The sequence below is a fragment of the Erinaceus europaeus genome, chromosome 2, assembly GCF_950295315.1.
Source record: "Erinaceus europaeus chromosome 2, mEriEur2.1, whole genome shotgun sequence".
Classification (NCBI taxonomy): Eukaryota; Metazoa; Chordata; class Mammalia; order Eulipotyphla; family Erinaceidae; genus Erinaceus; species Erinaceus europaeus.
The window spans coordinates 202,331,775-202,354,922 of NC_080163.1; the positions used below are offsets into that span (position 1 = coordinate 202,331,775).

Here is a 23,148-nt window from a genome sequence, read left to right on the forward strand (position 1 = left end):
TCATGTGGAATCTAGAAACTGATACACACAAACTAGTCAGACCATACACACACACACACACATACACGCACACACACGTACACATACACGCATGCACACACACAAACTGTTTCTGAGACTTATGAGAACTCTAGTGGTTATCTTTGCAAGGTGGGAGGGTGTGAACACAGAACTTTGCTAATTGGTGTGGTGTGGAACTATACACTGTTAACTTAAAAAAGTTTAACACACTATTTTTTTTAAAAAAAAAAGGATGCCCCACACTTTTAAAATATGATGATGCCCGTTGTTGCCTCCTTGAAGAACGTCTCGTTGTGGTTAGATTGAAATCATAGAAGAAGTTCTGGCTCAAAATCATTTCTTTGGAAACAGACAACTACTGCCCCCTGGGGGATTTCCCTTCTGCTCCATTCAAGAAAGTCAAATGTGCTCCTCAGGTGACTGACTGGACATGGTGTGTTTTCTTGCCTTATCCATACAGGAAGAAGGCTGTAGCTTTCTGTCTGTGAGCTCATAAAGCATTCCAGATGTCTCCAAGATTCCTTCACACAGAAGACATATTTCACCTTTATCTTCTTGTTCTTTCTTTCTTCCTTTCTTTTCTTTTCTTTTCTTTTCTTTTCTTTTTTTTTTTTTTTTTTTTGCCACTAGGGTTATTGCTGGGACTTAGTGCTTGCAGAATGACTCCACTGCTCCTAGTGGCTTTTTTTTTCTTTTTCCTTTCCTTTTTTAAGGAGAAGAGAGAGAGGAAGAAAGGGAGGGAGGGCGGGAGGGAGGCAGAGGGAGAGGGAGAGGGAGAAGTAGAGGGAGAGGGAAAGGGAGAGAGGGAGAGAAGAAGAGAGGGAGAGAAGGAGAGAGGACACCTGTAGCTAGCACTTCTCTACCACTTGTGAATCTTTCTCTGAGCAGAGGCCTGAACCCAGGTCCTCACTCATGGGAAAATCTACACAGTCTACTGGGTATGGCACTACCTGGCTCCTTTATCAATGTTTTGAGAGGTACAAGAGAAGACATATAGATAGATAGATAGATATAGATATAGATATAGATATAGATATAGATATAGATATAGATATAGATATAGATATAGATATAGATATAGATATAGATATAGATATAGATATAGATATAGATATATATGAATATCACATAAACACACAGACATTATGCCTTAGTGGACTTGGGCTGCCATCACAAAATTCCACAGACCGAGTGATGAAAACAGTAGCAGCTCACGCTATCCAGGTTTTGGAAGCTCAGAGACAAATATATATTATATTATATTATATTATATTATATTATATTATATTATATTATATTATATTATTATATGTGTGTGCATGTGTATTAATATACTTATATATGATAAAGTCTAATTCAAATCTTCAATAAAAAAATCCAGCTTTTAAGAAAAATGCACTTGGTCTCAAGCTATAGTTCTTCTATTCTATATGGAAACTACAGGTACTGATAGAATTGTGCTAAATAGAAACAGTGAGGTTTAATTATGCCAAAAGAGCATTTCTTAAATAATTTTAAATTTATGAAGCACATATTGTTATGAGATCAATATCTGCTTTTTGTGCATATATTATGAACAATTGAACCTTTTCAGGTGACTTGGTGCTCATGTATTCCATTGGGGGAAAAGTGTCGCCTTCCTTTTAGCTATCCAGTTTCTGGTTAGCATTTACCTTTCTTGCATTCATTTGGACTGTGGATCAACTGCTGCTTGTTAATAACATCCTAAGATAAAGAACTAAATTCTGAACACGGGAACTGCAGGAAGTCGCTGCTGAAATTATGAGTGTCAGGTGGCATGGAGTAGTCATTAGTGATTACAGGTGGACAGTCATTTACAGAGAGGATCCTGGTAATAGATTAACTCAGTGAACACATACGGTATCAGCCCCAGAGTGGTACGGAAGGAAGCACAGCCAGAAGTTTAAAGTTCGTGCCAGAGGACAGCTGTACCAGCAGGAGGCAAGACTTTGGGAAGAGAGGATTTTAACATTGGAAAAGGTACGTAATCAATAGCACATGGCTTGGGATTCCATGATCACTTGGTTTAAAATCACATTTTATTCAGCCATTAAGAAAAAATTTTAAAAGGCTGATTAAGCTGGGGTCAGTCTGGGAGGCCTGAGAATGATGTCCTTTGCATGGGGGACATGAAAGACCTTCCAGGTCTTCCTGGTAGGGATGGAAGTAACTAAAAGCAAAAATAACCAATACATAGTATTGGAACTCTTGATTCTGGAATCAGCAGATTGCAGACATTGGAAGCTAGCCAGCGACACTGCCTTTTCAAGCTAAAAAAAAAAGATAGATGGTTTTAAAACACAGTAGGGGCTTATGGTCTGAACAAAAGCTTGGCTTTTCTTGAAGGTGTTATAAATGGAGCACAAGACCCCAAGCTTGTTTTCCCTTACACCTGAGCTGTACAGTGTGCTGGGCTGTACTGCCTCTATTAAATGATCAATACTTTATTAAGATGAGGAGATAGTTTGACTGTCTCCTAACAGAAATTACTGGATATATATATATATATATATGTATATATATATACATATATATATATAAATTTCTTTCTTTCCTAGTAAACAGAAATAAACGTCTCCCTTAGGGTTCTTCATGTTTCAGAGAAGAGCATCCGGGGAGTTAGGAAGATGTCGCTTTGCAGGTGCCATTTGTGTGTTCAGGGGGGTTGGGCAGGAGGTGGGGCAAGTACAGTTACAAGTTACAAGTACAGGAGGCCTGTTTCTTTCATGGTTCTATTCATTCCAATTCTCCTCCAAGAGCAGGTAGCCTTTCAATATACTGCTAACTTTGTTCTTGAACTCAGGGACCTCAGCACTTAATCCTCAACATGCTCACCCTACCACATTCTTGAGTGTCTTTCTCCTCAATGTGACACATCATTTTCATTGTGTTCCCGCCCCTGTCATCCTGCCATGATTACTGCTTCCTCCTCTCTTCTGTATCTGAATCGGAATTCTCCCTGCTCTCCCCCTGCAAACTCTTCATTTTGATGCCATCTTTCCTCTGTCATTGGACCATCTACACTCTGGTGAAGTGCTCTCAGCATGTTTTCGTCACAACAGAGAGAGAAGGCAAAACCCCAGGTCCTACTTGGAGTGCTCAGGGCCAGGCGAGAAGACTCACCTAACTTTCCACATCTCTGTTTACCACAGCCATGGCGGACTCTAACAAGATGGTCATCAACTTGGCCGTCTTTGGCATGACGCAGAGTGGGAAAAGTTCTGTGGGGAATGTTCTGCTGGGAAGTACTGACTTCCACAGTGAATTTGCTCCATGTTCTGTGACCAAAGACTGCCGTCTGGGCCGCAGTTGTCTCCTCCACGGCTTTATGCGTCGAGCGGGGAGAGAGATGGCCTTGCAGGTGAAGGTGTTAGACACGCCAGGTTATCCCCACAGCATGCTGAGTGAGCGCCGTGTGGAACAGGAGGTCAGGGAGGCCCTGGCCCATCACTTTGGACAAGAAGGTCTCCACCTTGCTCTACTGGTCCAGAGAGTGGATGTGCCTCTCTATGGGCAGGAAGCATTGGCCCCCATCCAGCTGCTTCAGGTAATTAATACACAGAGGTGATTCTATCTGTGCTGTGATTTCCGTTAGGAAGACATGATTCCAGTTGGAAAGAACCACAAAAACACTCATCAAAAGAGGAGTTTAAGGGGCCAGGTGGTGGTGCACCCAGTTGAGCACCTGTATTACTATGTGCAAGGACCTGGGTTTAAGCCCCTGGTCCCCACCTGCAGGGGGAAGCTTCATTAGTGATGAAGGACTGCCAATGTCTCTCTTTCTCTCCCCCTCCCTCTCAGTTTCTCTCTCTTCTGTCAAATAAAATAAAGTTTCAAAAGAGGGGGAAGAGTTATTTAAAGCACCAAGTGCTATTAATATGGAAAAAATGGTAGAAATTACTTGATTTTTTCCACCAACAGTCATTTTTTTTTCCTTTTACAATTTCCACTGGAAACATTCTGTTGGTCATTTCACAACTGGAGTGCAGACCTAAGAGGCAAATGTTCTGAGGAAAACCTCAGGACTTAACTAAGACTCAAGTGCCTAAGAAAAAAGAGAGCTATGAAGTCCATGTGGGAGGTGTACTTCCCAGGACCTCTCTGGGTCAGAATAGGTGGGGGCTCTTTTCTTTTCTTCCTGTTATGTTATGTTATGTTATTTATTTATTTATTTATTTTAGATAGATACAAATAAATTGGGGGGAAGGAGGGGAGAGAGAGAAAGAGATACCTACAGCTCTGTTTCACCACTTGTGAAGCCTCCTCCCCCCACCCCAGGGACTTGAACCCAGGTCCTTGCACACCGTAAGATATATTCTCAACCAGGTGCACTAACACCTGGTCCCCTGGGGGCTCATTTCTTTCTTTTTTTAATTAGTTATTTAATATTAATTTACATAGTTATAAGATAACAGGGGTATAATTCCACACCGTTCCTACCACCAGAGTTTTGTGTCCCCATTCCCTCCATTGGAAAGTGCAATGGTTCTCCCAAGGTCACAGACATGGGGTGACATAGATAGATAGATAGATAGATAGATAGATAGATAGATAGATAGATGAATATATATATATATATATATCCATTTCTTCTATAGTACTGCCTTCTCTTCCTTTCTAAGTCACACCTATACCTACTACTACTTCTGTGTGTCCTTGCTTTCTCCTCTTCTCTATCTGGGTCCTGGTGGAGTTGGAGTTCAGAGTCCTCTGGTCATCTTTCCCTGACATTTCTCCCCCTCTTGGAATATGGACCAAAACTCCTTAAGGGGAGCATAACTGACAGGAGTGACAGTTCTGGCTTCTGTAATTGCTTCTCCACTGGACATGGGCATTAGCCAGTGGATCTATACCCCCAGCCTGTCTCTATTTTTCCCTAGTGGGTTGGAGCACTAGAGAGGTAAGGTTCCCGGGCACTGATGAGACCATCTGTTGGGGGCTACTTTCTAATGTACACACAGCTCCACACAAGTCCCACTGAAGCAAAATCTTAAGAGAGGTGCCTGCATGTCTCCATTTTCATAGACTTCCTAGTCAAGCTTCAGAACTACTGGCCTCAAGTACTGAACTGAACCTACTCAGCCTTTGGGGCCAGTCTCTCGGGGTTCACTGACTGCACTATAAATGACTATTCATTCACCCGCCCACTCACTGAACTCTGTCTTCAGCACCTGTACAGATCTGGTGACTGCTAGTTATCAGCTTGTTCTTACCCTTTAAAAGCTCATGGTCTAGGGCCCAGAGGTGCCTCCCTGTGAAGAACAAACACTTGTGTTCCTGAGGCCCCAGATTTGATACCCAGCATGATACAGGACAGAGCAGAACTCTGCTCTCTCCGTTCCAAGATACACAAACTTTCTCTTTAAAAACCTAATAGTCTCTTTAAAAACCTAATAGCCTAACCTAATAGCAGTTAAGCGCACGTGGCACAAAGCGCAAGGACTGGAGCAAAGATACCGGTTCGAGCTCCCGGCTCCCCACCTGCATGGGAGTCGCTTCAGAGCGTTTCTCTTCCCCTCTCTGTCTTCCACTCCTCTCTCCATTTCTCTCTGTCCTATCTAACAACGATGACATCAATAACAACAACCATAATAACTTCAACAACAATAAAGAAAAACAATGGCAACAAAAGGGAAAATAAATAAATTTTTTAAAAAAACAAACCTAATAGTCTAGTGGAGAGGGTAGATAGCATCGTGGTTATATCAAGAGACTCTTATGTTTGAGGCTCCAAAGTCCCAGGTTCAGTCCCCTGCACCACCATAAACCAGAGCTGAGCAGTGTTCTGGTAAAAAACAAAACAAAAAAACTAATAGTCTAGAAGACAAGAATTAGCAGGTTCATGATAATCACTGAAGCCAAAGCAGATCACAGGAGGAGATGTCACTAAGACTCACATGATTCAAGAGAGATGAGGCAAGAAGTCAGGGCTTTCAGATGCTAGCCTTGTCATCTGCATGCTCCATTAAGAGCTCCATCCCAGGGGGTTGGGCAGTGGCACACTCAGTTAATCGCACATACTACTGCAGGGACCTGAGTTCGAGTCCTTGGCCCCCCCACCTGCAGGGCCTCCACTTCAGGAACAGGGAAGCAGGTCTGTAGGTGTCTGTCTTTTTTCTCCCTCTTATCGTCTCTTAATTTCTCTCTGTCCTATCTGAGAAAAATTGGAAATTTTTTTAAAAAGTGGGGGCGAGGTAGAAAGTGGCTACTAGGAATGGTGGATTCACGGTGCTGGAACTGAGCCCCAGTGACAACCTGGGTGGACATTTAAAAAAAAAAAAACTAAACTAAAAAGAATTCCATTCCAGCCACAGGGACTTTGGAGGGCCCAGGTGAACATGAGTAGCAGGTGTACTTTTGTCTGGGTATCCATCCATGCTTGTCTGTCCATAGTGCTAAGTCACTGATTTGGAGACTCGTTCAGACAGTCCAGGAGAGGAGCTGGGACTAAGGGATAGGAGAGGACAGGTGGGCCCAGTATACACACACCTGGGCAAGGTGGTGTAGACCCCAGTCAGAACTTCTTATATAAACCATGCTCTGGGCTTCTCCTTGCACTCAAACTCTTAATTTTCTAAGCTGGTGTCACTCAACTGAACTGCTAGTATTACTCAGAATGAATTAGTGTTACACTGAGCACAGAGAATTCATCACTACTAGACATGCCCCAGGTAGACTCCATGGAGAATAAGGACTAGACATCATCCAGAAAAAGAAAACACACGAATACAAGTTTCTTCCTTTGGTTCTTTTTGGTATAGATCTCCAGCTCGAACCCGGATTCTTGCACGGGCTATGTGCACTTAACTGGGTACACCATTGGTTGGCTCTCCCTTTCTTTCTTTTCTTGAACTAGCAAAGGCATATAATTGTCCTAAACAAAGACACACATTTTGTTTTTTGGTAATAAGGTTTGTTTCTGGGTGGGGGAGAAAAATAAAAGGCCATATGTGCAATCATACACACACACACACACACACACACACACAGTGGAAAACATTAGGGTGACAGGGCAATGAAAAAAATAATAACCCTCATCATCTGACTCCTGAAAATCAAGGGTACGCTGTACAAAAGCAAAGAAGGGAGGATGATTGCAATTAAGAAACAATGCAGAATCTAAGAAAGCTCATCAACCCCCACCCCCAAACTAAGAAAGCCTGCATTTCAAACAAAATCTTCTGGAAATTAACTAGGGGAAACCTGCCTCCATTCTATCAGTGCACTTTGAAAACTGGGCTTAAGTTTCATTTAATGCTGCTATTAAGTAAACGTCTGGCTTTAGCTACAAGCGGATGTAATTCAGTAAACGCATAAACAAGTATTTCTGAAATGTTAACCTGACTGTCTCCATCTGTCTCCAAATTATTCTCTAGGTTGGCTCCATGTTGAAACAAAAAGGGGTACTGTAAAAAACATATATTTTGAAAAGAGATGTTTTATTTATTTATGTCTGACTAGAGGGATCCAATAATGATTTAACAAGATTGTAAGATATCAGGGCTACAATTCCACAGTTTCCACCACCAGAGTTCCGTGTCCCATCCCCTCCATTGGAAGCTTCCCTATTCTGTATCCCTCTGGGAGTATGGACCCAAATTCTTTGTGGGGAGCAGAAGGTGGGAGTTCTGGCTTCTGTAATTGCTTCTCTGCTGGACATGGGTGTTGGTAGGTGGATCTACACCCCTAGCCTGTTTCTGTCTGTCCCTACTGGGAAAGGGCTCTGGGGAGGGGAGGTTCCAGGACAGGTCGTCTGTTCAGGGTCGTCCGGATGGTGTCATGGTAGCGTCTGCAACTTGGTGGCTGAAAGGCGGTAAGATATAAAGCAGGAAAATTTGTTTAATAAACAGGAACCCAAAGGTAGAAACAGAGCAGATGAAATTAGGAGTCTTCGTGTGGGAAGAAGCTTAGGAAGTCTATTTTATGTATGTTCCAAGGGGCCCGTGATAAGAATTCATAATTCTTCTTTTCTGGTTTTAGAATGGAGAACAATGTTGTGATTCCATGTTTCTTTTATTTATTCATTTTCTTTTTTTCACAAGTGAACTAAAATCCTACATGACTCTGATTTTTTTTTTTTTATGAAAAGGAAACACTGACAAAACCATAGGATAAGAGGGGTACAACTCCACACAATTCCCACCACCAGATCTCCGTATCCCATCCCCTTCCTCTGATAGCTTTCCTATTCTTTATCCCTCAGGGAGTATGGAACCAAGGTCATTGTGGGATGCAGAAGGTGGAAGGTCTGGCTTCTGTAATTGCTTCCCCGATGAACATGGGCATTGACAGGTCTCTCTGTTTCCCTAGGGAGACGAGGTTCTAGGGAATCAGAGCTCCAGGACACATTGGTGGGGTTGTCTGTCTAGGGAAGTCTGGTTGGCATCTGGAACCTGGTAGCTGAAAAGAGAGTTAACATACAAAGCCAAACAAATTGTTGACCAGTCATGAACCTAAAGACTGGATTAGTGCAGAGGAAGAGTTGGGGGGGGGGCAGTCTCCATTTTTTAGATAGCTAGTAGGTACAATTTTAGTTATATTCCAAAGGGCCTGTGGCTATACTAGGTTTTTTTGTTTGTTTGTTTTTTATTTCCCCTGAGCCTGGCCTGAAAATATACAGGTGGATCCTAGTTATTGTCTGGGGAGATGATGTCATGGCTGGAAAAAGGACCAGAAAGCTGGATCAGGGAAGAGAGTAGCTCCCTAATATGGGAAAGGTGTATAAATATTGTTGACTGTAATTTGATGTGATCTGGGGCCCATATTCAGCTTAGGAGCCTATGTGACCTCTGCATCCCTGTAGATCTGAGCTCACATTCTGTGGTCATGAGTAAGAATGTTCCAAGCTGCCCCAATATCAGGACCCATCTTCCTCAGGTGTAGCATAGAGTATGTTGTCCAGCATCCCTTTGGAGGATGGAACATTCTCTACCATTGTTGATCCAAGTTGAGGGTAAGGTCCTATGGAGGCCCACAAAGGGATCTATTTTGTTGTTCCTGATAGAGATGAAAGGTAACAATGGAGAGAGGGATTTATTCGAGGTCTAGGCCCATCATGTCTGTTTGGGAATCTCAGGACTCCCCGAATCGGGCCTCAGATGTTGGGGTGGCCTGACAGTGACTAAAGTGTCATCGTTAAAGTATGCCAGTCTCTTGCCCTTATTCAGCTTTTGCAGCCCTTGCTTTGATGAGGTTAGCTTTGGAGTGAATGAGGGAAGTTTAATAGGAAGTAGGTGAGGAGGGTATCTAAGTCTAAGTAGACACTGTTTCATTAGGAACTTGATACTGACTCACTGCAGACTATTGTGTACTTTTGCTTTCAGGTATATATTTGCCCTAATTTATGGATATGTGTGAACATATGCTCTATCTCATGGGACCTGGTCTATATCTAGGTTTTGGGACTTTGTTAGGAAGTGAACCACCTGGAATGGGTGTCTCTGATCTTTTAAATGACATCTGGCCTTCATCCTTCTCCTATGAATGCTTTACTGTCTCCAGTTCAGGAGTCAAAGTTCAGAGAGGAGAGGAGCCTGGGCAAATCTCAGCTCCAGAACACTTTTTCCCTTTTTCCAGAGTAAAGAATGTTTTCTCTCTAGGACATCTCAGCATCTGGAACCCAGCAATCCCTGGCATGTCCTGGGGCTCCTGGGACCACCACTGTCCTATTGTGAGTTTTCACCCTGCTTTTTGGTTGAAGATGGAGCTGGCTGTTTATGACCTTCTTCCTGAAGGTGGGGATGGATGCTGGTGGTAGACATCTGGATGTGCTCACAGATTGGGAGCAGCTGCAGAATGTCTGAAGATTCAGCAGGACTGGCAGCTGTTAGGTAGGAGCATGGAGCTGCTGGGGTCCTCTGCTTCCAGATACACCCTCAGTTTTTTTCCTCTTCTCCCTGACTCATGCAAAACAGAGAAATAGGACATCTGCCTTCTCCCATTTCTTCTCCTTTTCAGGGAGTGGGGGGAAGTGATGCCTGACCTGGAAGGCAGGTACAGAATGAGAGTCGGAGACATGACCTCTTCTTGCCTGCACCTCCCCTAATGTCTCTTTCAGTCTCTCTCTCTCTCTCTGTTTCTCTCTCCCTTTCTCCCTCTCTCCCTCAATTTTGTGCTCTAATATTCACAAAGGGGTCACAGGCTACAGTTGTGACCACTGAAAATATTTCCCCCACATGATCTCTTTTTCTTTATTTATGCTAACATAAGTAAACTGACTACAAAGTGATAGGGATGCCAGGGAGTCATAGCCCCAAGCCTGGGAAGCCAAGGCAGTGCATTAGCAGCATGTTATCTCAGTATCACTGGAATGCTTGAATAATCCATAATCGAGAAGGGAAGCTCATACAATAAAGCCGCCTTGGGACCAGGCGGTAGCGCACCTGGTTAAGCGCACACATTACAGTACGCAGGGACCCGGCTTCAAGCCCCAGGTCCCCACCTACAGGGGAAAGCTTCACAAGTGGTGAGGTAGGGCTGCAGGAAGGTGTCTCTCTGCCTCTTTCCCTTTCAATCTCCTCTCAATTTCTCTCTGTCTCTATTCAATAGTAAATAAAGAAAATATTTTTAAAATGAATAAATAAAGCAGCCTTAAGAAAAGCACATTTAGGAATTGACCAAAGTCCTTGAGTTTCCCTCTAGTGTGCTGTCTTGCTTCACAGCTGTGTACAGTCAGGCTTCTAGGATATTTTTTGCGCCCCTAGGATTAGCATTGGGGATCGATGCCAGCACCACGAATCTACATTTTTTTCCATCTTATTGGATAGGACGGAGATAAATTGAGAGAAGAAAGGGAGATAGATATATAGAGAGACAGAGAGACACAGAGACATCTGAAGACCTGCTTCACCATAGGTCCATACTATGTATGCTTAACCCGGTGCATGGTGGGCCCCCACGTTTGTTCTATAGGGGAGCAACTCAGCTATTGATGTTCCAGGTGAGGATACAGGTAAACCACTCAGAGAGGCCAAGGCAGGGTCTGAGCAGACTCAACCAAGTCCCTGGGCTTAGCTGTCAAGTAGAATGGAGTTAAGTGGAAGCCTGCTCACCATTCTAGGTCTGTGATAAGAACTGTCACTAAGACTTCCTCTGTTGCAGCTGCACACTTATGAGATGGGGGTGATTTTTACCTATGCTCAGATATTCCAAGCATCAGAGGTAATAAATGCAATGCGTCTGGCACTGCCCTCTGACTTGCAGCATGTTCAATGGATGTTTTTATTGTTTTTGTCACTACCAGACAGTACCTCTTCACTGCACAGAGAACATACCATTGGGGTTAAGTGCACAGGCTCAAGGGGAAGTGAGACTTGTGCTCAAGACAAAAGGCTAATCACCAAAATATGTAGAGTTCACCAAACTCAACAAAAGAAAATCATGCAAAAATGGGGAGAGGATATGAACAGAATACTCCCCAAAGAAGATATCCAAAAGGCTAACAGTCCTATGAAAAAATGCTCAAGTCATTGATGGTCAGAGAAATGCAAATAAAGACAACAATGAGATACCACTTTACTCCTGTGAGAATGTCACACATCAGAAAAGATAGCAGCAGGAAGTCGAATGGTAGCGCAGCGGGTTAAGCACATGCACATGGCACCAAGTGCAAGAACCGGTGTAAGGATCCTGGTTCAAGCCCCCGGCTCCCCACCTGCAGGGGAGTCGCTTCACAAGTGGTGAAGCAGGTCTGCAGCTGTCTATCTTTCTCTCCCCCTCTCTGTCTTCCCCTCCTCTCTCCATTTCTCTCTGTCCTATCCAACAATGACAACAACAACAACAATTACAACAATTAAAAAAAGAGGAAAAGAAAAAAACTTTAAAAAAAAAGAAAAGAAAAGATAGCAGCAACAAATGCTGGAGAGGTTGTGGGGACAAAGGAACCCTCCTGCTCTGCTGGTGGGAATGTCAATTAGTCCAACTCCTGTGGAGAGCAGTCTGGAGAACTCTCAGAAGGCTAGAAATGGACCTAGCCTCTGACCCTGCAATTCCTCTCCTGGGGATAGATCCTAAGGAACCCAACACACTCATCCAAAGAGATCTGTGTATTCTTATGTTCATAGCAGCACAATTTGTAAGAGCCCAAACCCAGAAGCAACCCAGGTGTCCGAAAACAGATGAGTGACTGAGTAAGCTGTGGTGTATATACAAAATGGAATACTACTCAACTATTAAAAATAATGAATTCACCTTCTTCGCCTCATTTTGGATGGAATTTGAAGGAATCATGTGAAGTGAGATCAGTCAGAAAGAGAAGGATGAAGGTGGGATGATCTCACCCATGCTCAGAAGTGGAGAAATACAAACAGAAGGGGGCAGAAAAGCAGAACTTGGACAGGATATGGTGTACTGTACCAAAATAAAGGACTCTTGAGAGGTGGGGAGACTTTTAGGTCCTGCGCATGATGGTGAAGGAGGACCAAGGCTGAGGGTGAGAGTGTTTTGCAGAAAACTGAGGAATTTACCCATGTGCCAACAATTATATTTACTGGAAACCATGAATCCCCCAGTTAAGAAAATGTACACTTAGTTGATTATTTGCTTTGAAAGCCTGTAGGCAGCTTCTCTAGCCTTCTAGCTCTCACTGGTGAAGTGGGAAAGATAATCATGTCTACTTATGGTAGTTATCTTTGGCAGGTGAGAGGGTGGGGATACAGAGCTTTGGTGATGGGTATGGTGTCGACCTATACCCTATCATCTTACAGTCTTGTAATTTACTATTAGTCAAAAAAAAAAATAAAACAATAAGAAGAAGAAAAAATAATCCTGTCTACTGAACTGGGTGCATCTGGGGGTTAGTGTCCTAGGAACATAACAACCAATGTATTCAGACATGGTCACCTGGCAAGTCTATAGTCAGGGTTTGGGTACTTGCTGTCCTTTGATTGTTCCCATCTGTCCTAACTTGAAATGAAGACATTTTCTTCGTAGCCTTCCTTGAGATTATGTTGATGGGCTTAAGGGGGGGGGGGGAGGCTAAGAGTGAAATTCAACTTTACACATCCCTGATTTATAACGATAGGAAATTCCTTATTAGTCTGGAGATAAATCCGGGAAGACTATTCACTGGCTAAATAAAACTAAACTGAGAAGTCCCTGATTCAGTGAAATGAAAGAACATGAGCCTGGCAGGCAGGGGGACGTTGGGTTTTGGGTCTGTCAACAGTAAGAAATGTGGCTTTGGCCAAGTCCTTGAACAGTGAAAGCCCTCCATGCTCTCATCTGTAAAATAAAGCAATTTGGAAAGATGAGCTCGAAGAAAACTCTCTGAGTCTGTTCGAAGGAGGGTTTACCATGCAGTGCTGGATCTTGAGAAGGAAGCTGCTGAGTTCTAAGTGGGATGAGAGGAGGAATAGCATAAAAATATAAATAATGGTCATTATTGTCCTCATGTTCCATGATAATTTTTCTTCCCCTCCGTTGATGTAATCCTTGGCTTTTTAAAACGTTTCCCCCTAAAAAGTCCAGATGCTATGATTTCATCAACCACAAACAAATGGGGCAGGGCTGGTGAGGTCCTGGGAAAATGAATATAATTCCTGGAAAACAAAGTTTATATCCTAAACAGTTGTCCCAAAAGGACTAGATGGACTCAAACCCATTAGCACTCTGAAACCAAACAATTCATGATTGATTGTAAAATGTCCATCGAGCTTAGCACTGTTTTTACATTATTAACACCAGATAACTTGCATTGAACTTATCTTGCTCTCTTGCATTTTTTTTTGCATTTTTTAGGTGAGGTATCAATCAACTCTGATTATTCCGTCCCTGGGTCCACAGAGATCACGTTTGGCCACTAATGTGATGACTGTACACCCAGCTAGCTACAGGACTTGCAAAAATCCAACTCTTTTCCCAGCCAAAAACCAATCTGAAGATTATAAGCGAAATCAGCCATCCTCTTCTGTTGTTGGCAGTAATTCAAAAGTGCAATTTCTCTCACAGTTTAGGACCTAAACTTATCCTTTCATACATAATTATCAACATAGAAAGACTTCCTAGTGGTTGAACATATGGACTCCTGAGTGGTGCTGAGCTTACAAATGTATTCTCCTTCAATGCTCGTACACGTGTTCCCTGAATGATCTTAAGGTCTGAAGGATAGGAAGTGTCTGGTGGAGACAAAGACAGGATATGTTAATTTTATAGGCGAGAAAACCAGTAACTCAAGACAGACAATGAAAGCAAAGTCATTTTAGCAAGGGAAGGATTCTGGTACAACTCACAAAAGGGCCACTTGTGCCAAGCAAATGACTTAGAGTGAATTTTTTTTGAGAGAGAGAATTCTTGAACAAGTCCTTCACGCAGTGCCTCAGCAGGAACCAACCCTACTTACATCTTTTCCAACCTGGTAGCTTCTCAGAACCAAGACGATTTTTTTAATTGATTTAATTATAATCAACAAGCTCATATATATATATATGTTGCCTCCAGGGTTATCGCTGGGGCTCAGCGCCTACACTATAAATCTACTGTTCCTGGAAGCCATTTTTCCCATTTTGTTGCTGTTGTTGTCATTGTTGTTGTTGGATAGGACAGACAGAAATTGAGAGAGGATGGGAAGATAGAGGACAGAGGGGGACAGAAAGATAGACACCTGCAGACCTGCTTCACCGCTTGTGAAGCAACCCCCCCCCACCCCGCTACAGGTAGGGAGCCAGGGGCTCAAACTGGGATCCTTAAGCTGGTCCTTAGGCTTTGTGCCATGTGCACTTAACCCGCTGTGCTACTGCCTGCCCCCCATGATTATATTTTTAAAAGGTTTAATGACAACAGTGCCCCCACCCCAGGAAGAGTGTTGGTGGGGGGTGTGAGGAATTAAGAGTGGTAGCTACTGACTGCCTAATATTCAGCATTTCAGTATGACAACAAACCATACAAGCACATGAATAGTGAACCGGGTGCATGTCCCAGTCTAGTTGAACCTCCGTTTTGGTTCAATACAAGAACCTCCCAAAGGCATGAGTGAGAAAGGCTGTAGGATATCTACTGTATGCTTGCAGAGAAATAAAATCCTAAGACTGTAATCCTGAATAAGGCTCCAGCACTCTATTTGGATGTCTTTATGACCTGATGATTCCCTTGTTAATTCTGATGTTGGAGGCATTGTAACACACCAGAAACTTTTTCTAACCTCTCCCTGTACTTTCCCTTCTCTGCACACCACCCCCCCACACACCGCAAAATATGTTGGTGCTATTGAAACGGGGTATCCACCTCTATAGCACCCAGATCTTTTCCATCATAGCGAATTCAAAAATCTTCTTCTACCGGCAATCCGTCTTCCTTAATTATCAATGTGTTTCTTTACAAACATGTCCACTTGGTAGAAATAGAAAGGTGTCAGCTTTCTGTAACCCCGGAGCAAAGCAGATGTGCAGAAGGAAGACGCCGGCAAAGCTACTTTTCAAGATGGCAAACTCTCAGGCTCCCTTTCTGAAAGTTGCTGATGAGTTTTCCAGGAATTTGTCTCCTGATGTGAGATTTGCTCTATGTAGCCCATGTCATTCACTTCTCAATAATTTATAAAAGTTGGCTAAGTCTGCCTGAATAAAGTAAACAAATGGCTTAGGAAAGAAAAAAAAAAACGTGTCAGGAATTGTGTGGAATTGTACCCTTCTTGTCCTACGGTCTTGTCGATCATTATTAAATCAATTAAAAAAATTGTCTGTTACAGTGCAAAAGGACCCAGGTTCGAGCCCCTGGTCCCCACCTGCAGGGAGAAAGCCTCACGAGTGGTGAAGCAGGGCTGCAGGTGTCTCTCTGTCTCTCTCCCTCTCTATCACCCCCTTCCCTCTCAATTTCTGATTGTCTCTATCCAACAAATAAAATAAAGATTTAAATTTTTTTTCTGTTTTTATTTTTTTCCTTTTCTTTTTTTTTTTATTTAAGAAAGGATTAATTAACAAAACCATAGGGTAGGAGGGGTACAACTCCACACAATTCCCACCACCCAATCTCCATATCCCACCCCCTCCCCTGATAGCTTTCCCATTCTCCATCCTTCTGGGAGCATGGACCCAGGGTCATTGTGGGGATGCAGAAGGTGGAAGGTCTGGCTTCTGTAATTGCTTCCCCGCTGAACATGGGTGTTGACTGGTCGGTCCATACTCCCAGTCTGCCTCTCTCTTTCCCTAGTAGGGTGTGTCTCTGGGGAAGCTGAGCTCTAGGACACATTGGTGGGGTCTTCAATCCAGGGAAGCCTGGCCAGCATCCTGATGGCATCTGGAACCTGGTAGCTAAAAAGAGAGTTAACATACAAAGCCAAACAAATTGTTGAGCAATCATGGACCCAAAGGTTGGAATAGTGGAGAGGAAGTGTTAGGGAGGTACTCACTGCAAGCTCTAGTGTACTTCTGCTTTCAGGTATATATTTTGCAGTAGTTTATAGATACGTGTGAAGATATGCTCTCTCTCACAGAAACTGGTGCATATCTAGGTTTTGGGACTTTGTTAGAAAGTGAACCACCTGAGATGAAATTAGAGTATACTATGAAAGGAAAGGTCTCACCCGAGTAATGAAGCTGAAGGGTTGTCATTCCTTATGTGAAGTCTCTGGACACAGTCTGAAGTGAAGCATGTTGAGGTGGCAATCGTTGCATTGATTAGGAAAAAAAATTTTTTTAATTGTCTTGGTTCTGGAGAAGCTACCAGTCTGGAAGAGATGTGAGTAGGGCTGGTTCCTGCTGAGGCTCTGAGTGAAGGACTTGTTCAAGAATTCTCTCTCAAAAATAAAAAAGTCTCCTTTGCTCACAAAACATCATGTCTTTGTCCATTTTTCTCTGCTTATACCTGCAATTATCCTGTTTCCAAAAAGTCACAGGAGTTCTGAAGGTTAGGACTTCACCATATGTATTTTGGGGTGAAGTAGGATAGGTGAGAACATGTTTACTTTTTTTTTTTTTTAAACCAGAGCACTGCTCAGTTCTGGCAGTACTGGGGATTGAACCTAGGATCTTTGGTGTTTCAGGCATGAGAGTCTTTGCAGAACCATTATGCTATCTCCCCAGACCTATTTCAACTGTAACATCACTGCTTATTCTGAAATGATTTCATATATATATATATGTATGTATTATTGGATAGAGACAGAAGTTGAGAGAGGAAGGGGAGATAGAGAGGGAGAAAGACTGAGAGATACCAGCAATCCTGCTTCACCACTAGCTAGTGAAGCTTTCCCCCTGCAGTGGGGGGGACCAGGACCTTGAACCTGGGTCCTTGTGCGTTGTAATGTGAGTGCTTAACCAGGTGCACCACCACCTGCCCCGCCCCCGTGATTATTTTTATATTAGTCTCTAGGTCTTGATTCTTTCCTCTGTCCTTCCTTCACCTTTCTTTTCCTTCTCCCTTTCACTATTTCCAGTTTTTCAGTAATGTAAATATTGATTATACGTCTGCTATATATATTGAAGGTAGTTTCCCAAACTGTCTTTTCCTTTTTCTTTTTTGTTTTAAAGATTAAAAAAAAAAAAACAGCTTAAATTGGTATCTCTCCATGGGGGTCACTCAGCCTCTCTGTACATCCATATTTCTAATCAAAATGGAAATACTAATTGTGTCTCATTCACACAGCATATTGAACTTCAAAAGAGATACGACATGTAATGTATTTGCCATAATGTCTGGTACAATCTCTTATTTGTTCTCTCTTTTGATAATCAGAGGTCCTGGATATTTCTGGTTATGCTTACTCCTAAGCACATCACATCATATTTTTCTTGCTATTATAAAGTGGTAGTGGCTCTGGAAATATTCTGGTAATAGTGTTTGTGACAGAGGGAATGTTGTTTTGCCATCACACTGTCATGATCTCATATGACTTTGGAAATATTTTTAAAAAGTGAAATGAGTCTTTCTAGATGCCTTTGATATTGTGTGAATGGCTTTCCACATGCTATTACTTCTGCTTTATATCTGCTAATTTCCACTAATCAAATAAGAATTTATTACATAACCAATTTCCAGATATGACTCAACAAAAAGACACACCAGTCTTCAATGTTTTTCAGTGGCTTAGAAGAAGTCATCTTAGAAATTGGGTTTGATGCTGGGCATGTGAAGAGGATGTGAATCACAGGAATGTTCTGTAGTTGTTCCAAATCACCAAATGCATTTTGGTCTTAAGATTTTTTTTCCATTACATATCATCTGACTAATCAATAGATTGTAACCAGATTATGTAATTGTAAGTCTTTAGGAGATGCTTTTATGATGGTAATACAACATTCTTCCACACAAAATAATTATATATATATATCTATATCACAATTCTCTTGACCAAGGTCCTCTTGTTGAGGTCAGACAACTAATAGACAGAAGCTGGGAACACAAACACTGTGGCACCATAACAGAACGCGTGTTCTTTAGGCATACACGTTCCCATGCTATTGGGGAAGGAAAATTTGCACAGGAAGTGGAAGTGGTAACGGATGTGGGCGTGGTTTAGAAAGGAAGTGAAGGTGGGGCTTGGAAGGTTATAAAAGCAAGTGTTCTGGGTCGGGTAGTTCTCTCTCTGCCAAGCCTGGGAGCATCCGCATGAGAATAGATGGCTCTCAAACTCATATTCTCACTCTCTTTCTCTTTCACTGCCCACATATACTCCAGCATGTGTGTATCGTCAATTTTCCTGAATAAAGTTTAAAATTCCTAAACATCATGCTTTCTCTTCAATTCTTTGTTAAGTTTATATGTGATGAGTCTTTAACCATGTGTGGGGGAACGCTGTTGGCCTGCCTCCTCCCCGAAATAAATTCTAAGAGGAATCCTGGGGTTGTGATAGACTCCAGTTGACAGGAATATAGAAACAATTGCCGGATGTTAGGAATGCAGTGATTTCAGATGTATTGATGGTCCTGTGCACACCAGTTAAAATGGCACCATAACAGACAGCTGCAGCCTCTGTTTAGGAAGGCCACTCATTTCCCTCCGTTTGCTTCTGCTCTCTGACCCGCCTCTTCACTCTCCAGAGGCAGGTGCATCTGCCGAGTGCAATTACTCCTTTGCTCAATGTGGAAGAATATAGTCCAAGGCAAATAACCACTTGACTATCAGTATGTCTCTCTTTCAGGGACTTCTGGGCCATGCTTGGAAGAAGCACACCGCCATTCTCTTCACCCATGCAGAAAAACTAGAAGAGGCTGGGCTCAGTGAAGATGAGTACTTTCGTGAGGCTTCAGACACACTGCAGACACTCCTCGGTTCTGTTCAGCACAGATACGTTTTCCAGTATAAGACAGGCCACTCGCTCGGTGAACAGAGAATGGAAGTCTTAGAAAGACTCATGGATTTTATAAAAGAAAACGGCTACCAAGTTCTGAGCTTAAATAAAATTTAGATGAAAGACAAGTTGCAGATGCTACTGATTCCATCCTGACTTCCTAGAACCTCACCTCTCCAGAGCCCTACCCCACTAGGGAAAGATGGAAACAGGCTGGGGGTGTGGATCCACCTGCCAACACTTATGTCCAGCAGAGAAGCAATGACAGAAGCCAGAACTCCCACCTTCTGCACCCCGTAAAGAATTTTGGTCCATGTGCCCAGAGGGGGAGAAATGTTAGGGGAAGATGACCAGAGGGCTCTGAACTCCAGCTCCATCAGGACCCTGAGAGAAATTAAAAGGAAGGATATTCAGAAGTAGTAATAGGTGTAGGTGTGATTTAGAAAGGAAGAGAAGGCAAGACCTTAGAAAAATGGGCAAAAATACAGACAGTTATATTAATAATAGTCAACCCCTGTCTGTGACCTTGGGAGAGCCACTGCAGTTTCCAATGGAGGGAATGGGGACACAGAGCTCTGGCAGTGGGAAGTGTTTGGAATTATATATCTGTTTCTTGTAATTTTGTAAACCAATATTAAATCACTAATAATATCAACAACAAAACCTAGGTGGTGGCACACCTGATTGAGCTCACAATTTACAACGTGCAAGGACTTAGGTTCAAGCCCCCAGCCCCCAATTGCAGGGGCAAAGCTTTGTGAGTGGTGAAGCAGGTCTGCAAGTGTCTCTCTGTCTCTATCTCCCACTACCCTCTTGATTTCTAGCTCTTTATCCAATAAATAAAGGTAATCAATTTAAAAAAAACTAGATGAAAGGAAAATAACAATTTTAGATTCAGAAGTGTCAAAGGGGCTGTAGTTAGGATGGGTGTGGCCAGGGAGAGTGAGCAAAGATGAAACTTATAGGAAAAAAAGTCTGGAGGCAGAGGAGATAGTATAATGGTTATTCGAAATAACGTTCATGCCTGAGGCTCTGAAGTTACAGGCTTAGCTCTCCACACCATCTTCAGTCAGAGATGTGCAGTGCTCTGGTAAAGAAAAAAACAATAAACCAAAAACCACTAAGTAATAAAATAGTTTGGACAGATAAAAAGGTAAAAGATTCAAGATTTCTAATGCAAATCCTCACACTGCGATTGCACTCCTAAATAAGCATGTTCCATGGAAATGTGTGTGCACTAAAAGACAAATATAAACAACAATGTTCTTTGCAATACTGTGTTTTTGTTGTTTTTAACTGGAGCACGGGTCAGCACTGGTTTATAATGGTGCAGGGGATTGAATCTGGGACTTGAGAGCCTCAGACATTAGAATTGCATTTGCATAACCATTAAGCTATCCACATCCCGCCCTTGCAGTGCTATTGATAGCAGCTAAGAGCTGGGAACTCTCCTGAATTCTATTACTAGTAGGTAGAATAATACATACATTGTGGCCTATTTGCACAATGAAATATTATACAGCTGTGCAAATGAGCAAACTAGAACTGTTTTAACAGTAAAATTGCCCCCAACTTATGCTGAAAGACAGAAAGAATATTTAGAAGGAATATATAGGCTAAAACTTGTGTTTCTACAAATCTCAAACCACAGTTCATAGAAATGGACTCTAAATCACTCTGTCATGGGAGCATTGATGTTAGTAGAGATGTTCTGTCCTTTAGGGAGAGAACAGTGAGGGAGGGGCACACTGTGGCAGCTTCTGAGAGAATCATCTTGGAGCTGGAGGGCTGGTTTCCTAGACCATGAGTTCAGTTTGTAAAAATTCAACTGTAAAAATACTCCTGACTGGCGAACTATTTCGTTTCTATGGTATACTGAAATAAAAACTGTAAAGTCTATGCAAAATGTACTGGGATTTTTCTTTTTTAAACACACAATGTCAGGCAAGGAAAAGGTTTTCATCTCTGTTAGTCTGTTTCTGCATTTGGAGAACTGACTTCCTAGTTACTGGTATATAATGAAGGATGCCATGGGCCTGCACCTGGGAGGGACACTTTCCTGTAACCAGGGGCTCCTATTTAAGCCTGGGAACTGGGATAGCAAGTCTGAGCTGAGCCCTGCAGCTGAAGCGAGTGCTAGAATATATTGACTGCAGGTGAGCACAGCTCCGTGGAATCAGAGGCTCTCTTGCACTTAAAAGGCCAGTCACTACTTTGGTTTGGCTGAGAGGTTCAGAAACGTTCTCAAAAACTGCAGTGAAGACTGAAGGAAAATAATTGCAGGTTGTCCCAACAGTCAAGTCTAGAGTAAGTCAATATCTGGTCGACATATATATATATATATTCTTGAATTTTAATATAAACCTGGGTCATGCACAGGACAATGGAGATTTCTTCCCAGGTGTTCTTTAAAAAAAAATTAGTGATTTAATGATCAACAAGATTGTAAGATAATGAGTACGATCCCACACAGTTCCCACCACCAGAGTTCCATGTCCCATCCCCTCCATTGGAAGCTTCCCTGTTCTTTATCCCTCTGGGAATATGGACTAAAGATCTTTTTGGGGTGCAAAAGGTGGAAGGTCAGGCTTCTGTAATTGTTTCTCCACTGGACATGGATGTTGCCAGGTCAGTTCATACCCCCAGCCTGTTTCTATCTTTCCCTTGTGGGGCAAGGCTCTGGGGAAGTGAGACTTCAGGATATATTGGTGAGGTCGTCTGCCCAGGGAAACCAGGTTGGCGTCATGGGAGCCTCTGCAACTTGGTGGCTGAACAATGGTAAGATAGAAAGCAGGAAAAATTGTTTAGTAAACAGGAAACCATAGGTAGGCACAGAGCAAATGAAACGAGGGGTCTTTGAGTGGGAAGAAGCTAGAAGTCTATTTTAGGTATGTTCCAAGGGGCCCATGATTTCAGTAACTTTTGTCTGAGCCTGACAGTTAACATGCAGGTGGACTAAATGTATTGTCTGGGAAGATGGTGTCAGAATTGAGAACAGGCCTAAAAAGCTGAATTAGGGCAGTGAGGAGGAGCTCCAAACATGAGGAAAGCGTATAAACATCCCCAATTGGAAGACTTTCCTGGTATGATATCTGCCTTTCATGTTGTGAATTCATCAAAAAATTGCATTATTCATCTTCTTACTTTATTTATGGTAGTTTTGCCTAAGGTAACTGGTAATTTCTTCAGTCTTTTATTTCTAGGTACCTAAGGCAGGGTACCTACTTCCTTTCAGATGAGTGGCAGATTGTATGTGCTCTGTTTATTAAGTAATCCATCTATTTCCTACTGAAGGAAGGTCAAGGGACTGCAGGAGTCGGAAGGCAGGTAGAGAAGCTGCAGCTCCTTTATTTCTAGATCTACTTCAAATTTTTATTTTCTGCTATTTACTGTAAATACCATAGTGACTTAACTAAAAATGGTTTTATATCATTCATTGATAGCTAAGAAAAGCTTCTCTTGTTTTTGTTTTCTTCAGTGTATTTTCTGGGTATTTGCTGGTTCAGTTTGCAGATCCAAGAGGCCTCAGGTGTTCTTGTTGAAACCCGTGAAGGGCTGATGAGCAGATGCGGCCCAGAAGGGCTACAGCCCATTCACAAAAATAACTGTTTTTGTCATTGCTTGACAACCCTCATTTCCGCAGTACACACAAAACAGGATTGTGCTTTCCATAAAAATCATGACAGAATAGGGCTAAATGGATAACTCAATTGAGATCTGCTTTTTATCTAACTTGAAAATTTGTTCCTTATTAATTCATGTTTTGGCTTTTCTTTCCCATTCCCCTTCCTCTCCTTCTATCCAGAGCAACGCTCAACTCTGCGTTATGGTGGCGCTGGGAACTGCAGCGGGACCTCAGAGCCTAAGGTATGAAGTCAACTCATCTT

The 23,148-nt window shown here is 42.5% G+C and overlaps 2 protein-coding genes across 2 annotated transcripts in view; both read left to right on the forward strand.

Annotated features, from left to right (window-relative positions):
• The window catches only part of TBCK (TBC1 domain containing kinase), a 153,457-nt gene that overhangs the window by 16,792 nt on the left and 113,517 nt on the right, over window positions 1-23,148 (forward strand). The gene's annotated exons all lie outside the window — the stretch shown is intronic.
• GIMD1 (GIMAP family P-loop NTPase domain containing 1) lies at window positions 1,862-19,389 on the forward strand. The gene is made up of 3 exons (XM_007531238.3): window positions 1,862-2,022; window positions 3,195-3,589; window positions 19,112-19,389. The coding sequence occupies exons 2-3, from the start codon at window positions 3,197-3,199 to the stop codon at window positions 19,376-19,378; spliced, it is 660 nt and encodes a 219-aa protein (XP_007531300.1). The 5' UTR covers window positions 1,862-2,022; window positions 3,195-3,196; the 3' UTR covers window positions 19,379-19,389.

Bases quoted from the DNA above. Each gene is read 5' to 3' on its own strand.
- GIMD1 (XM_007531238.3), top strand. From the start codon at position 3,197: ATGGCGGACTCTAACAAGATGGTCATCAACTTGGCCGTCTTTGGCATG. The intron at 3,590-19,111 runs GTAATTAATACA...TCTCTCTTTCAG, and splicing joins CCCCCATCCAGCTGCTTCAG to GGACTTCTGGGCCATGCTTG.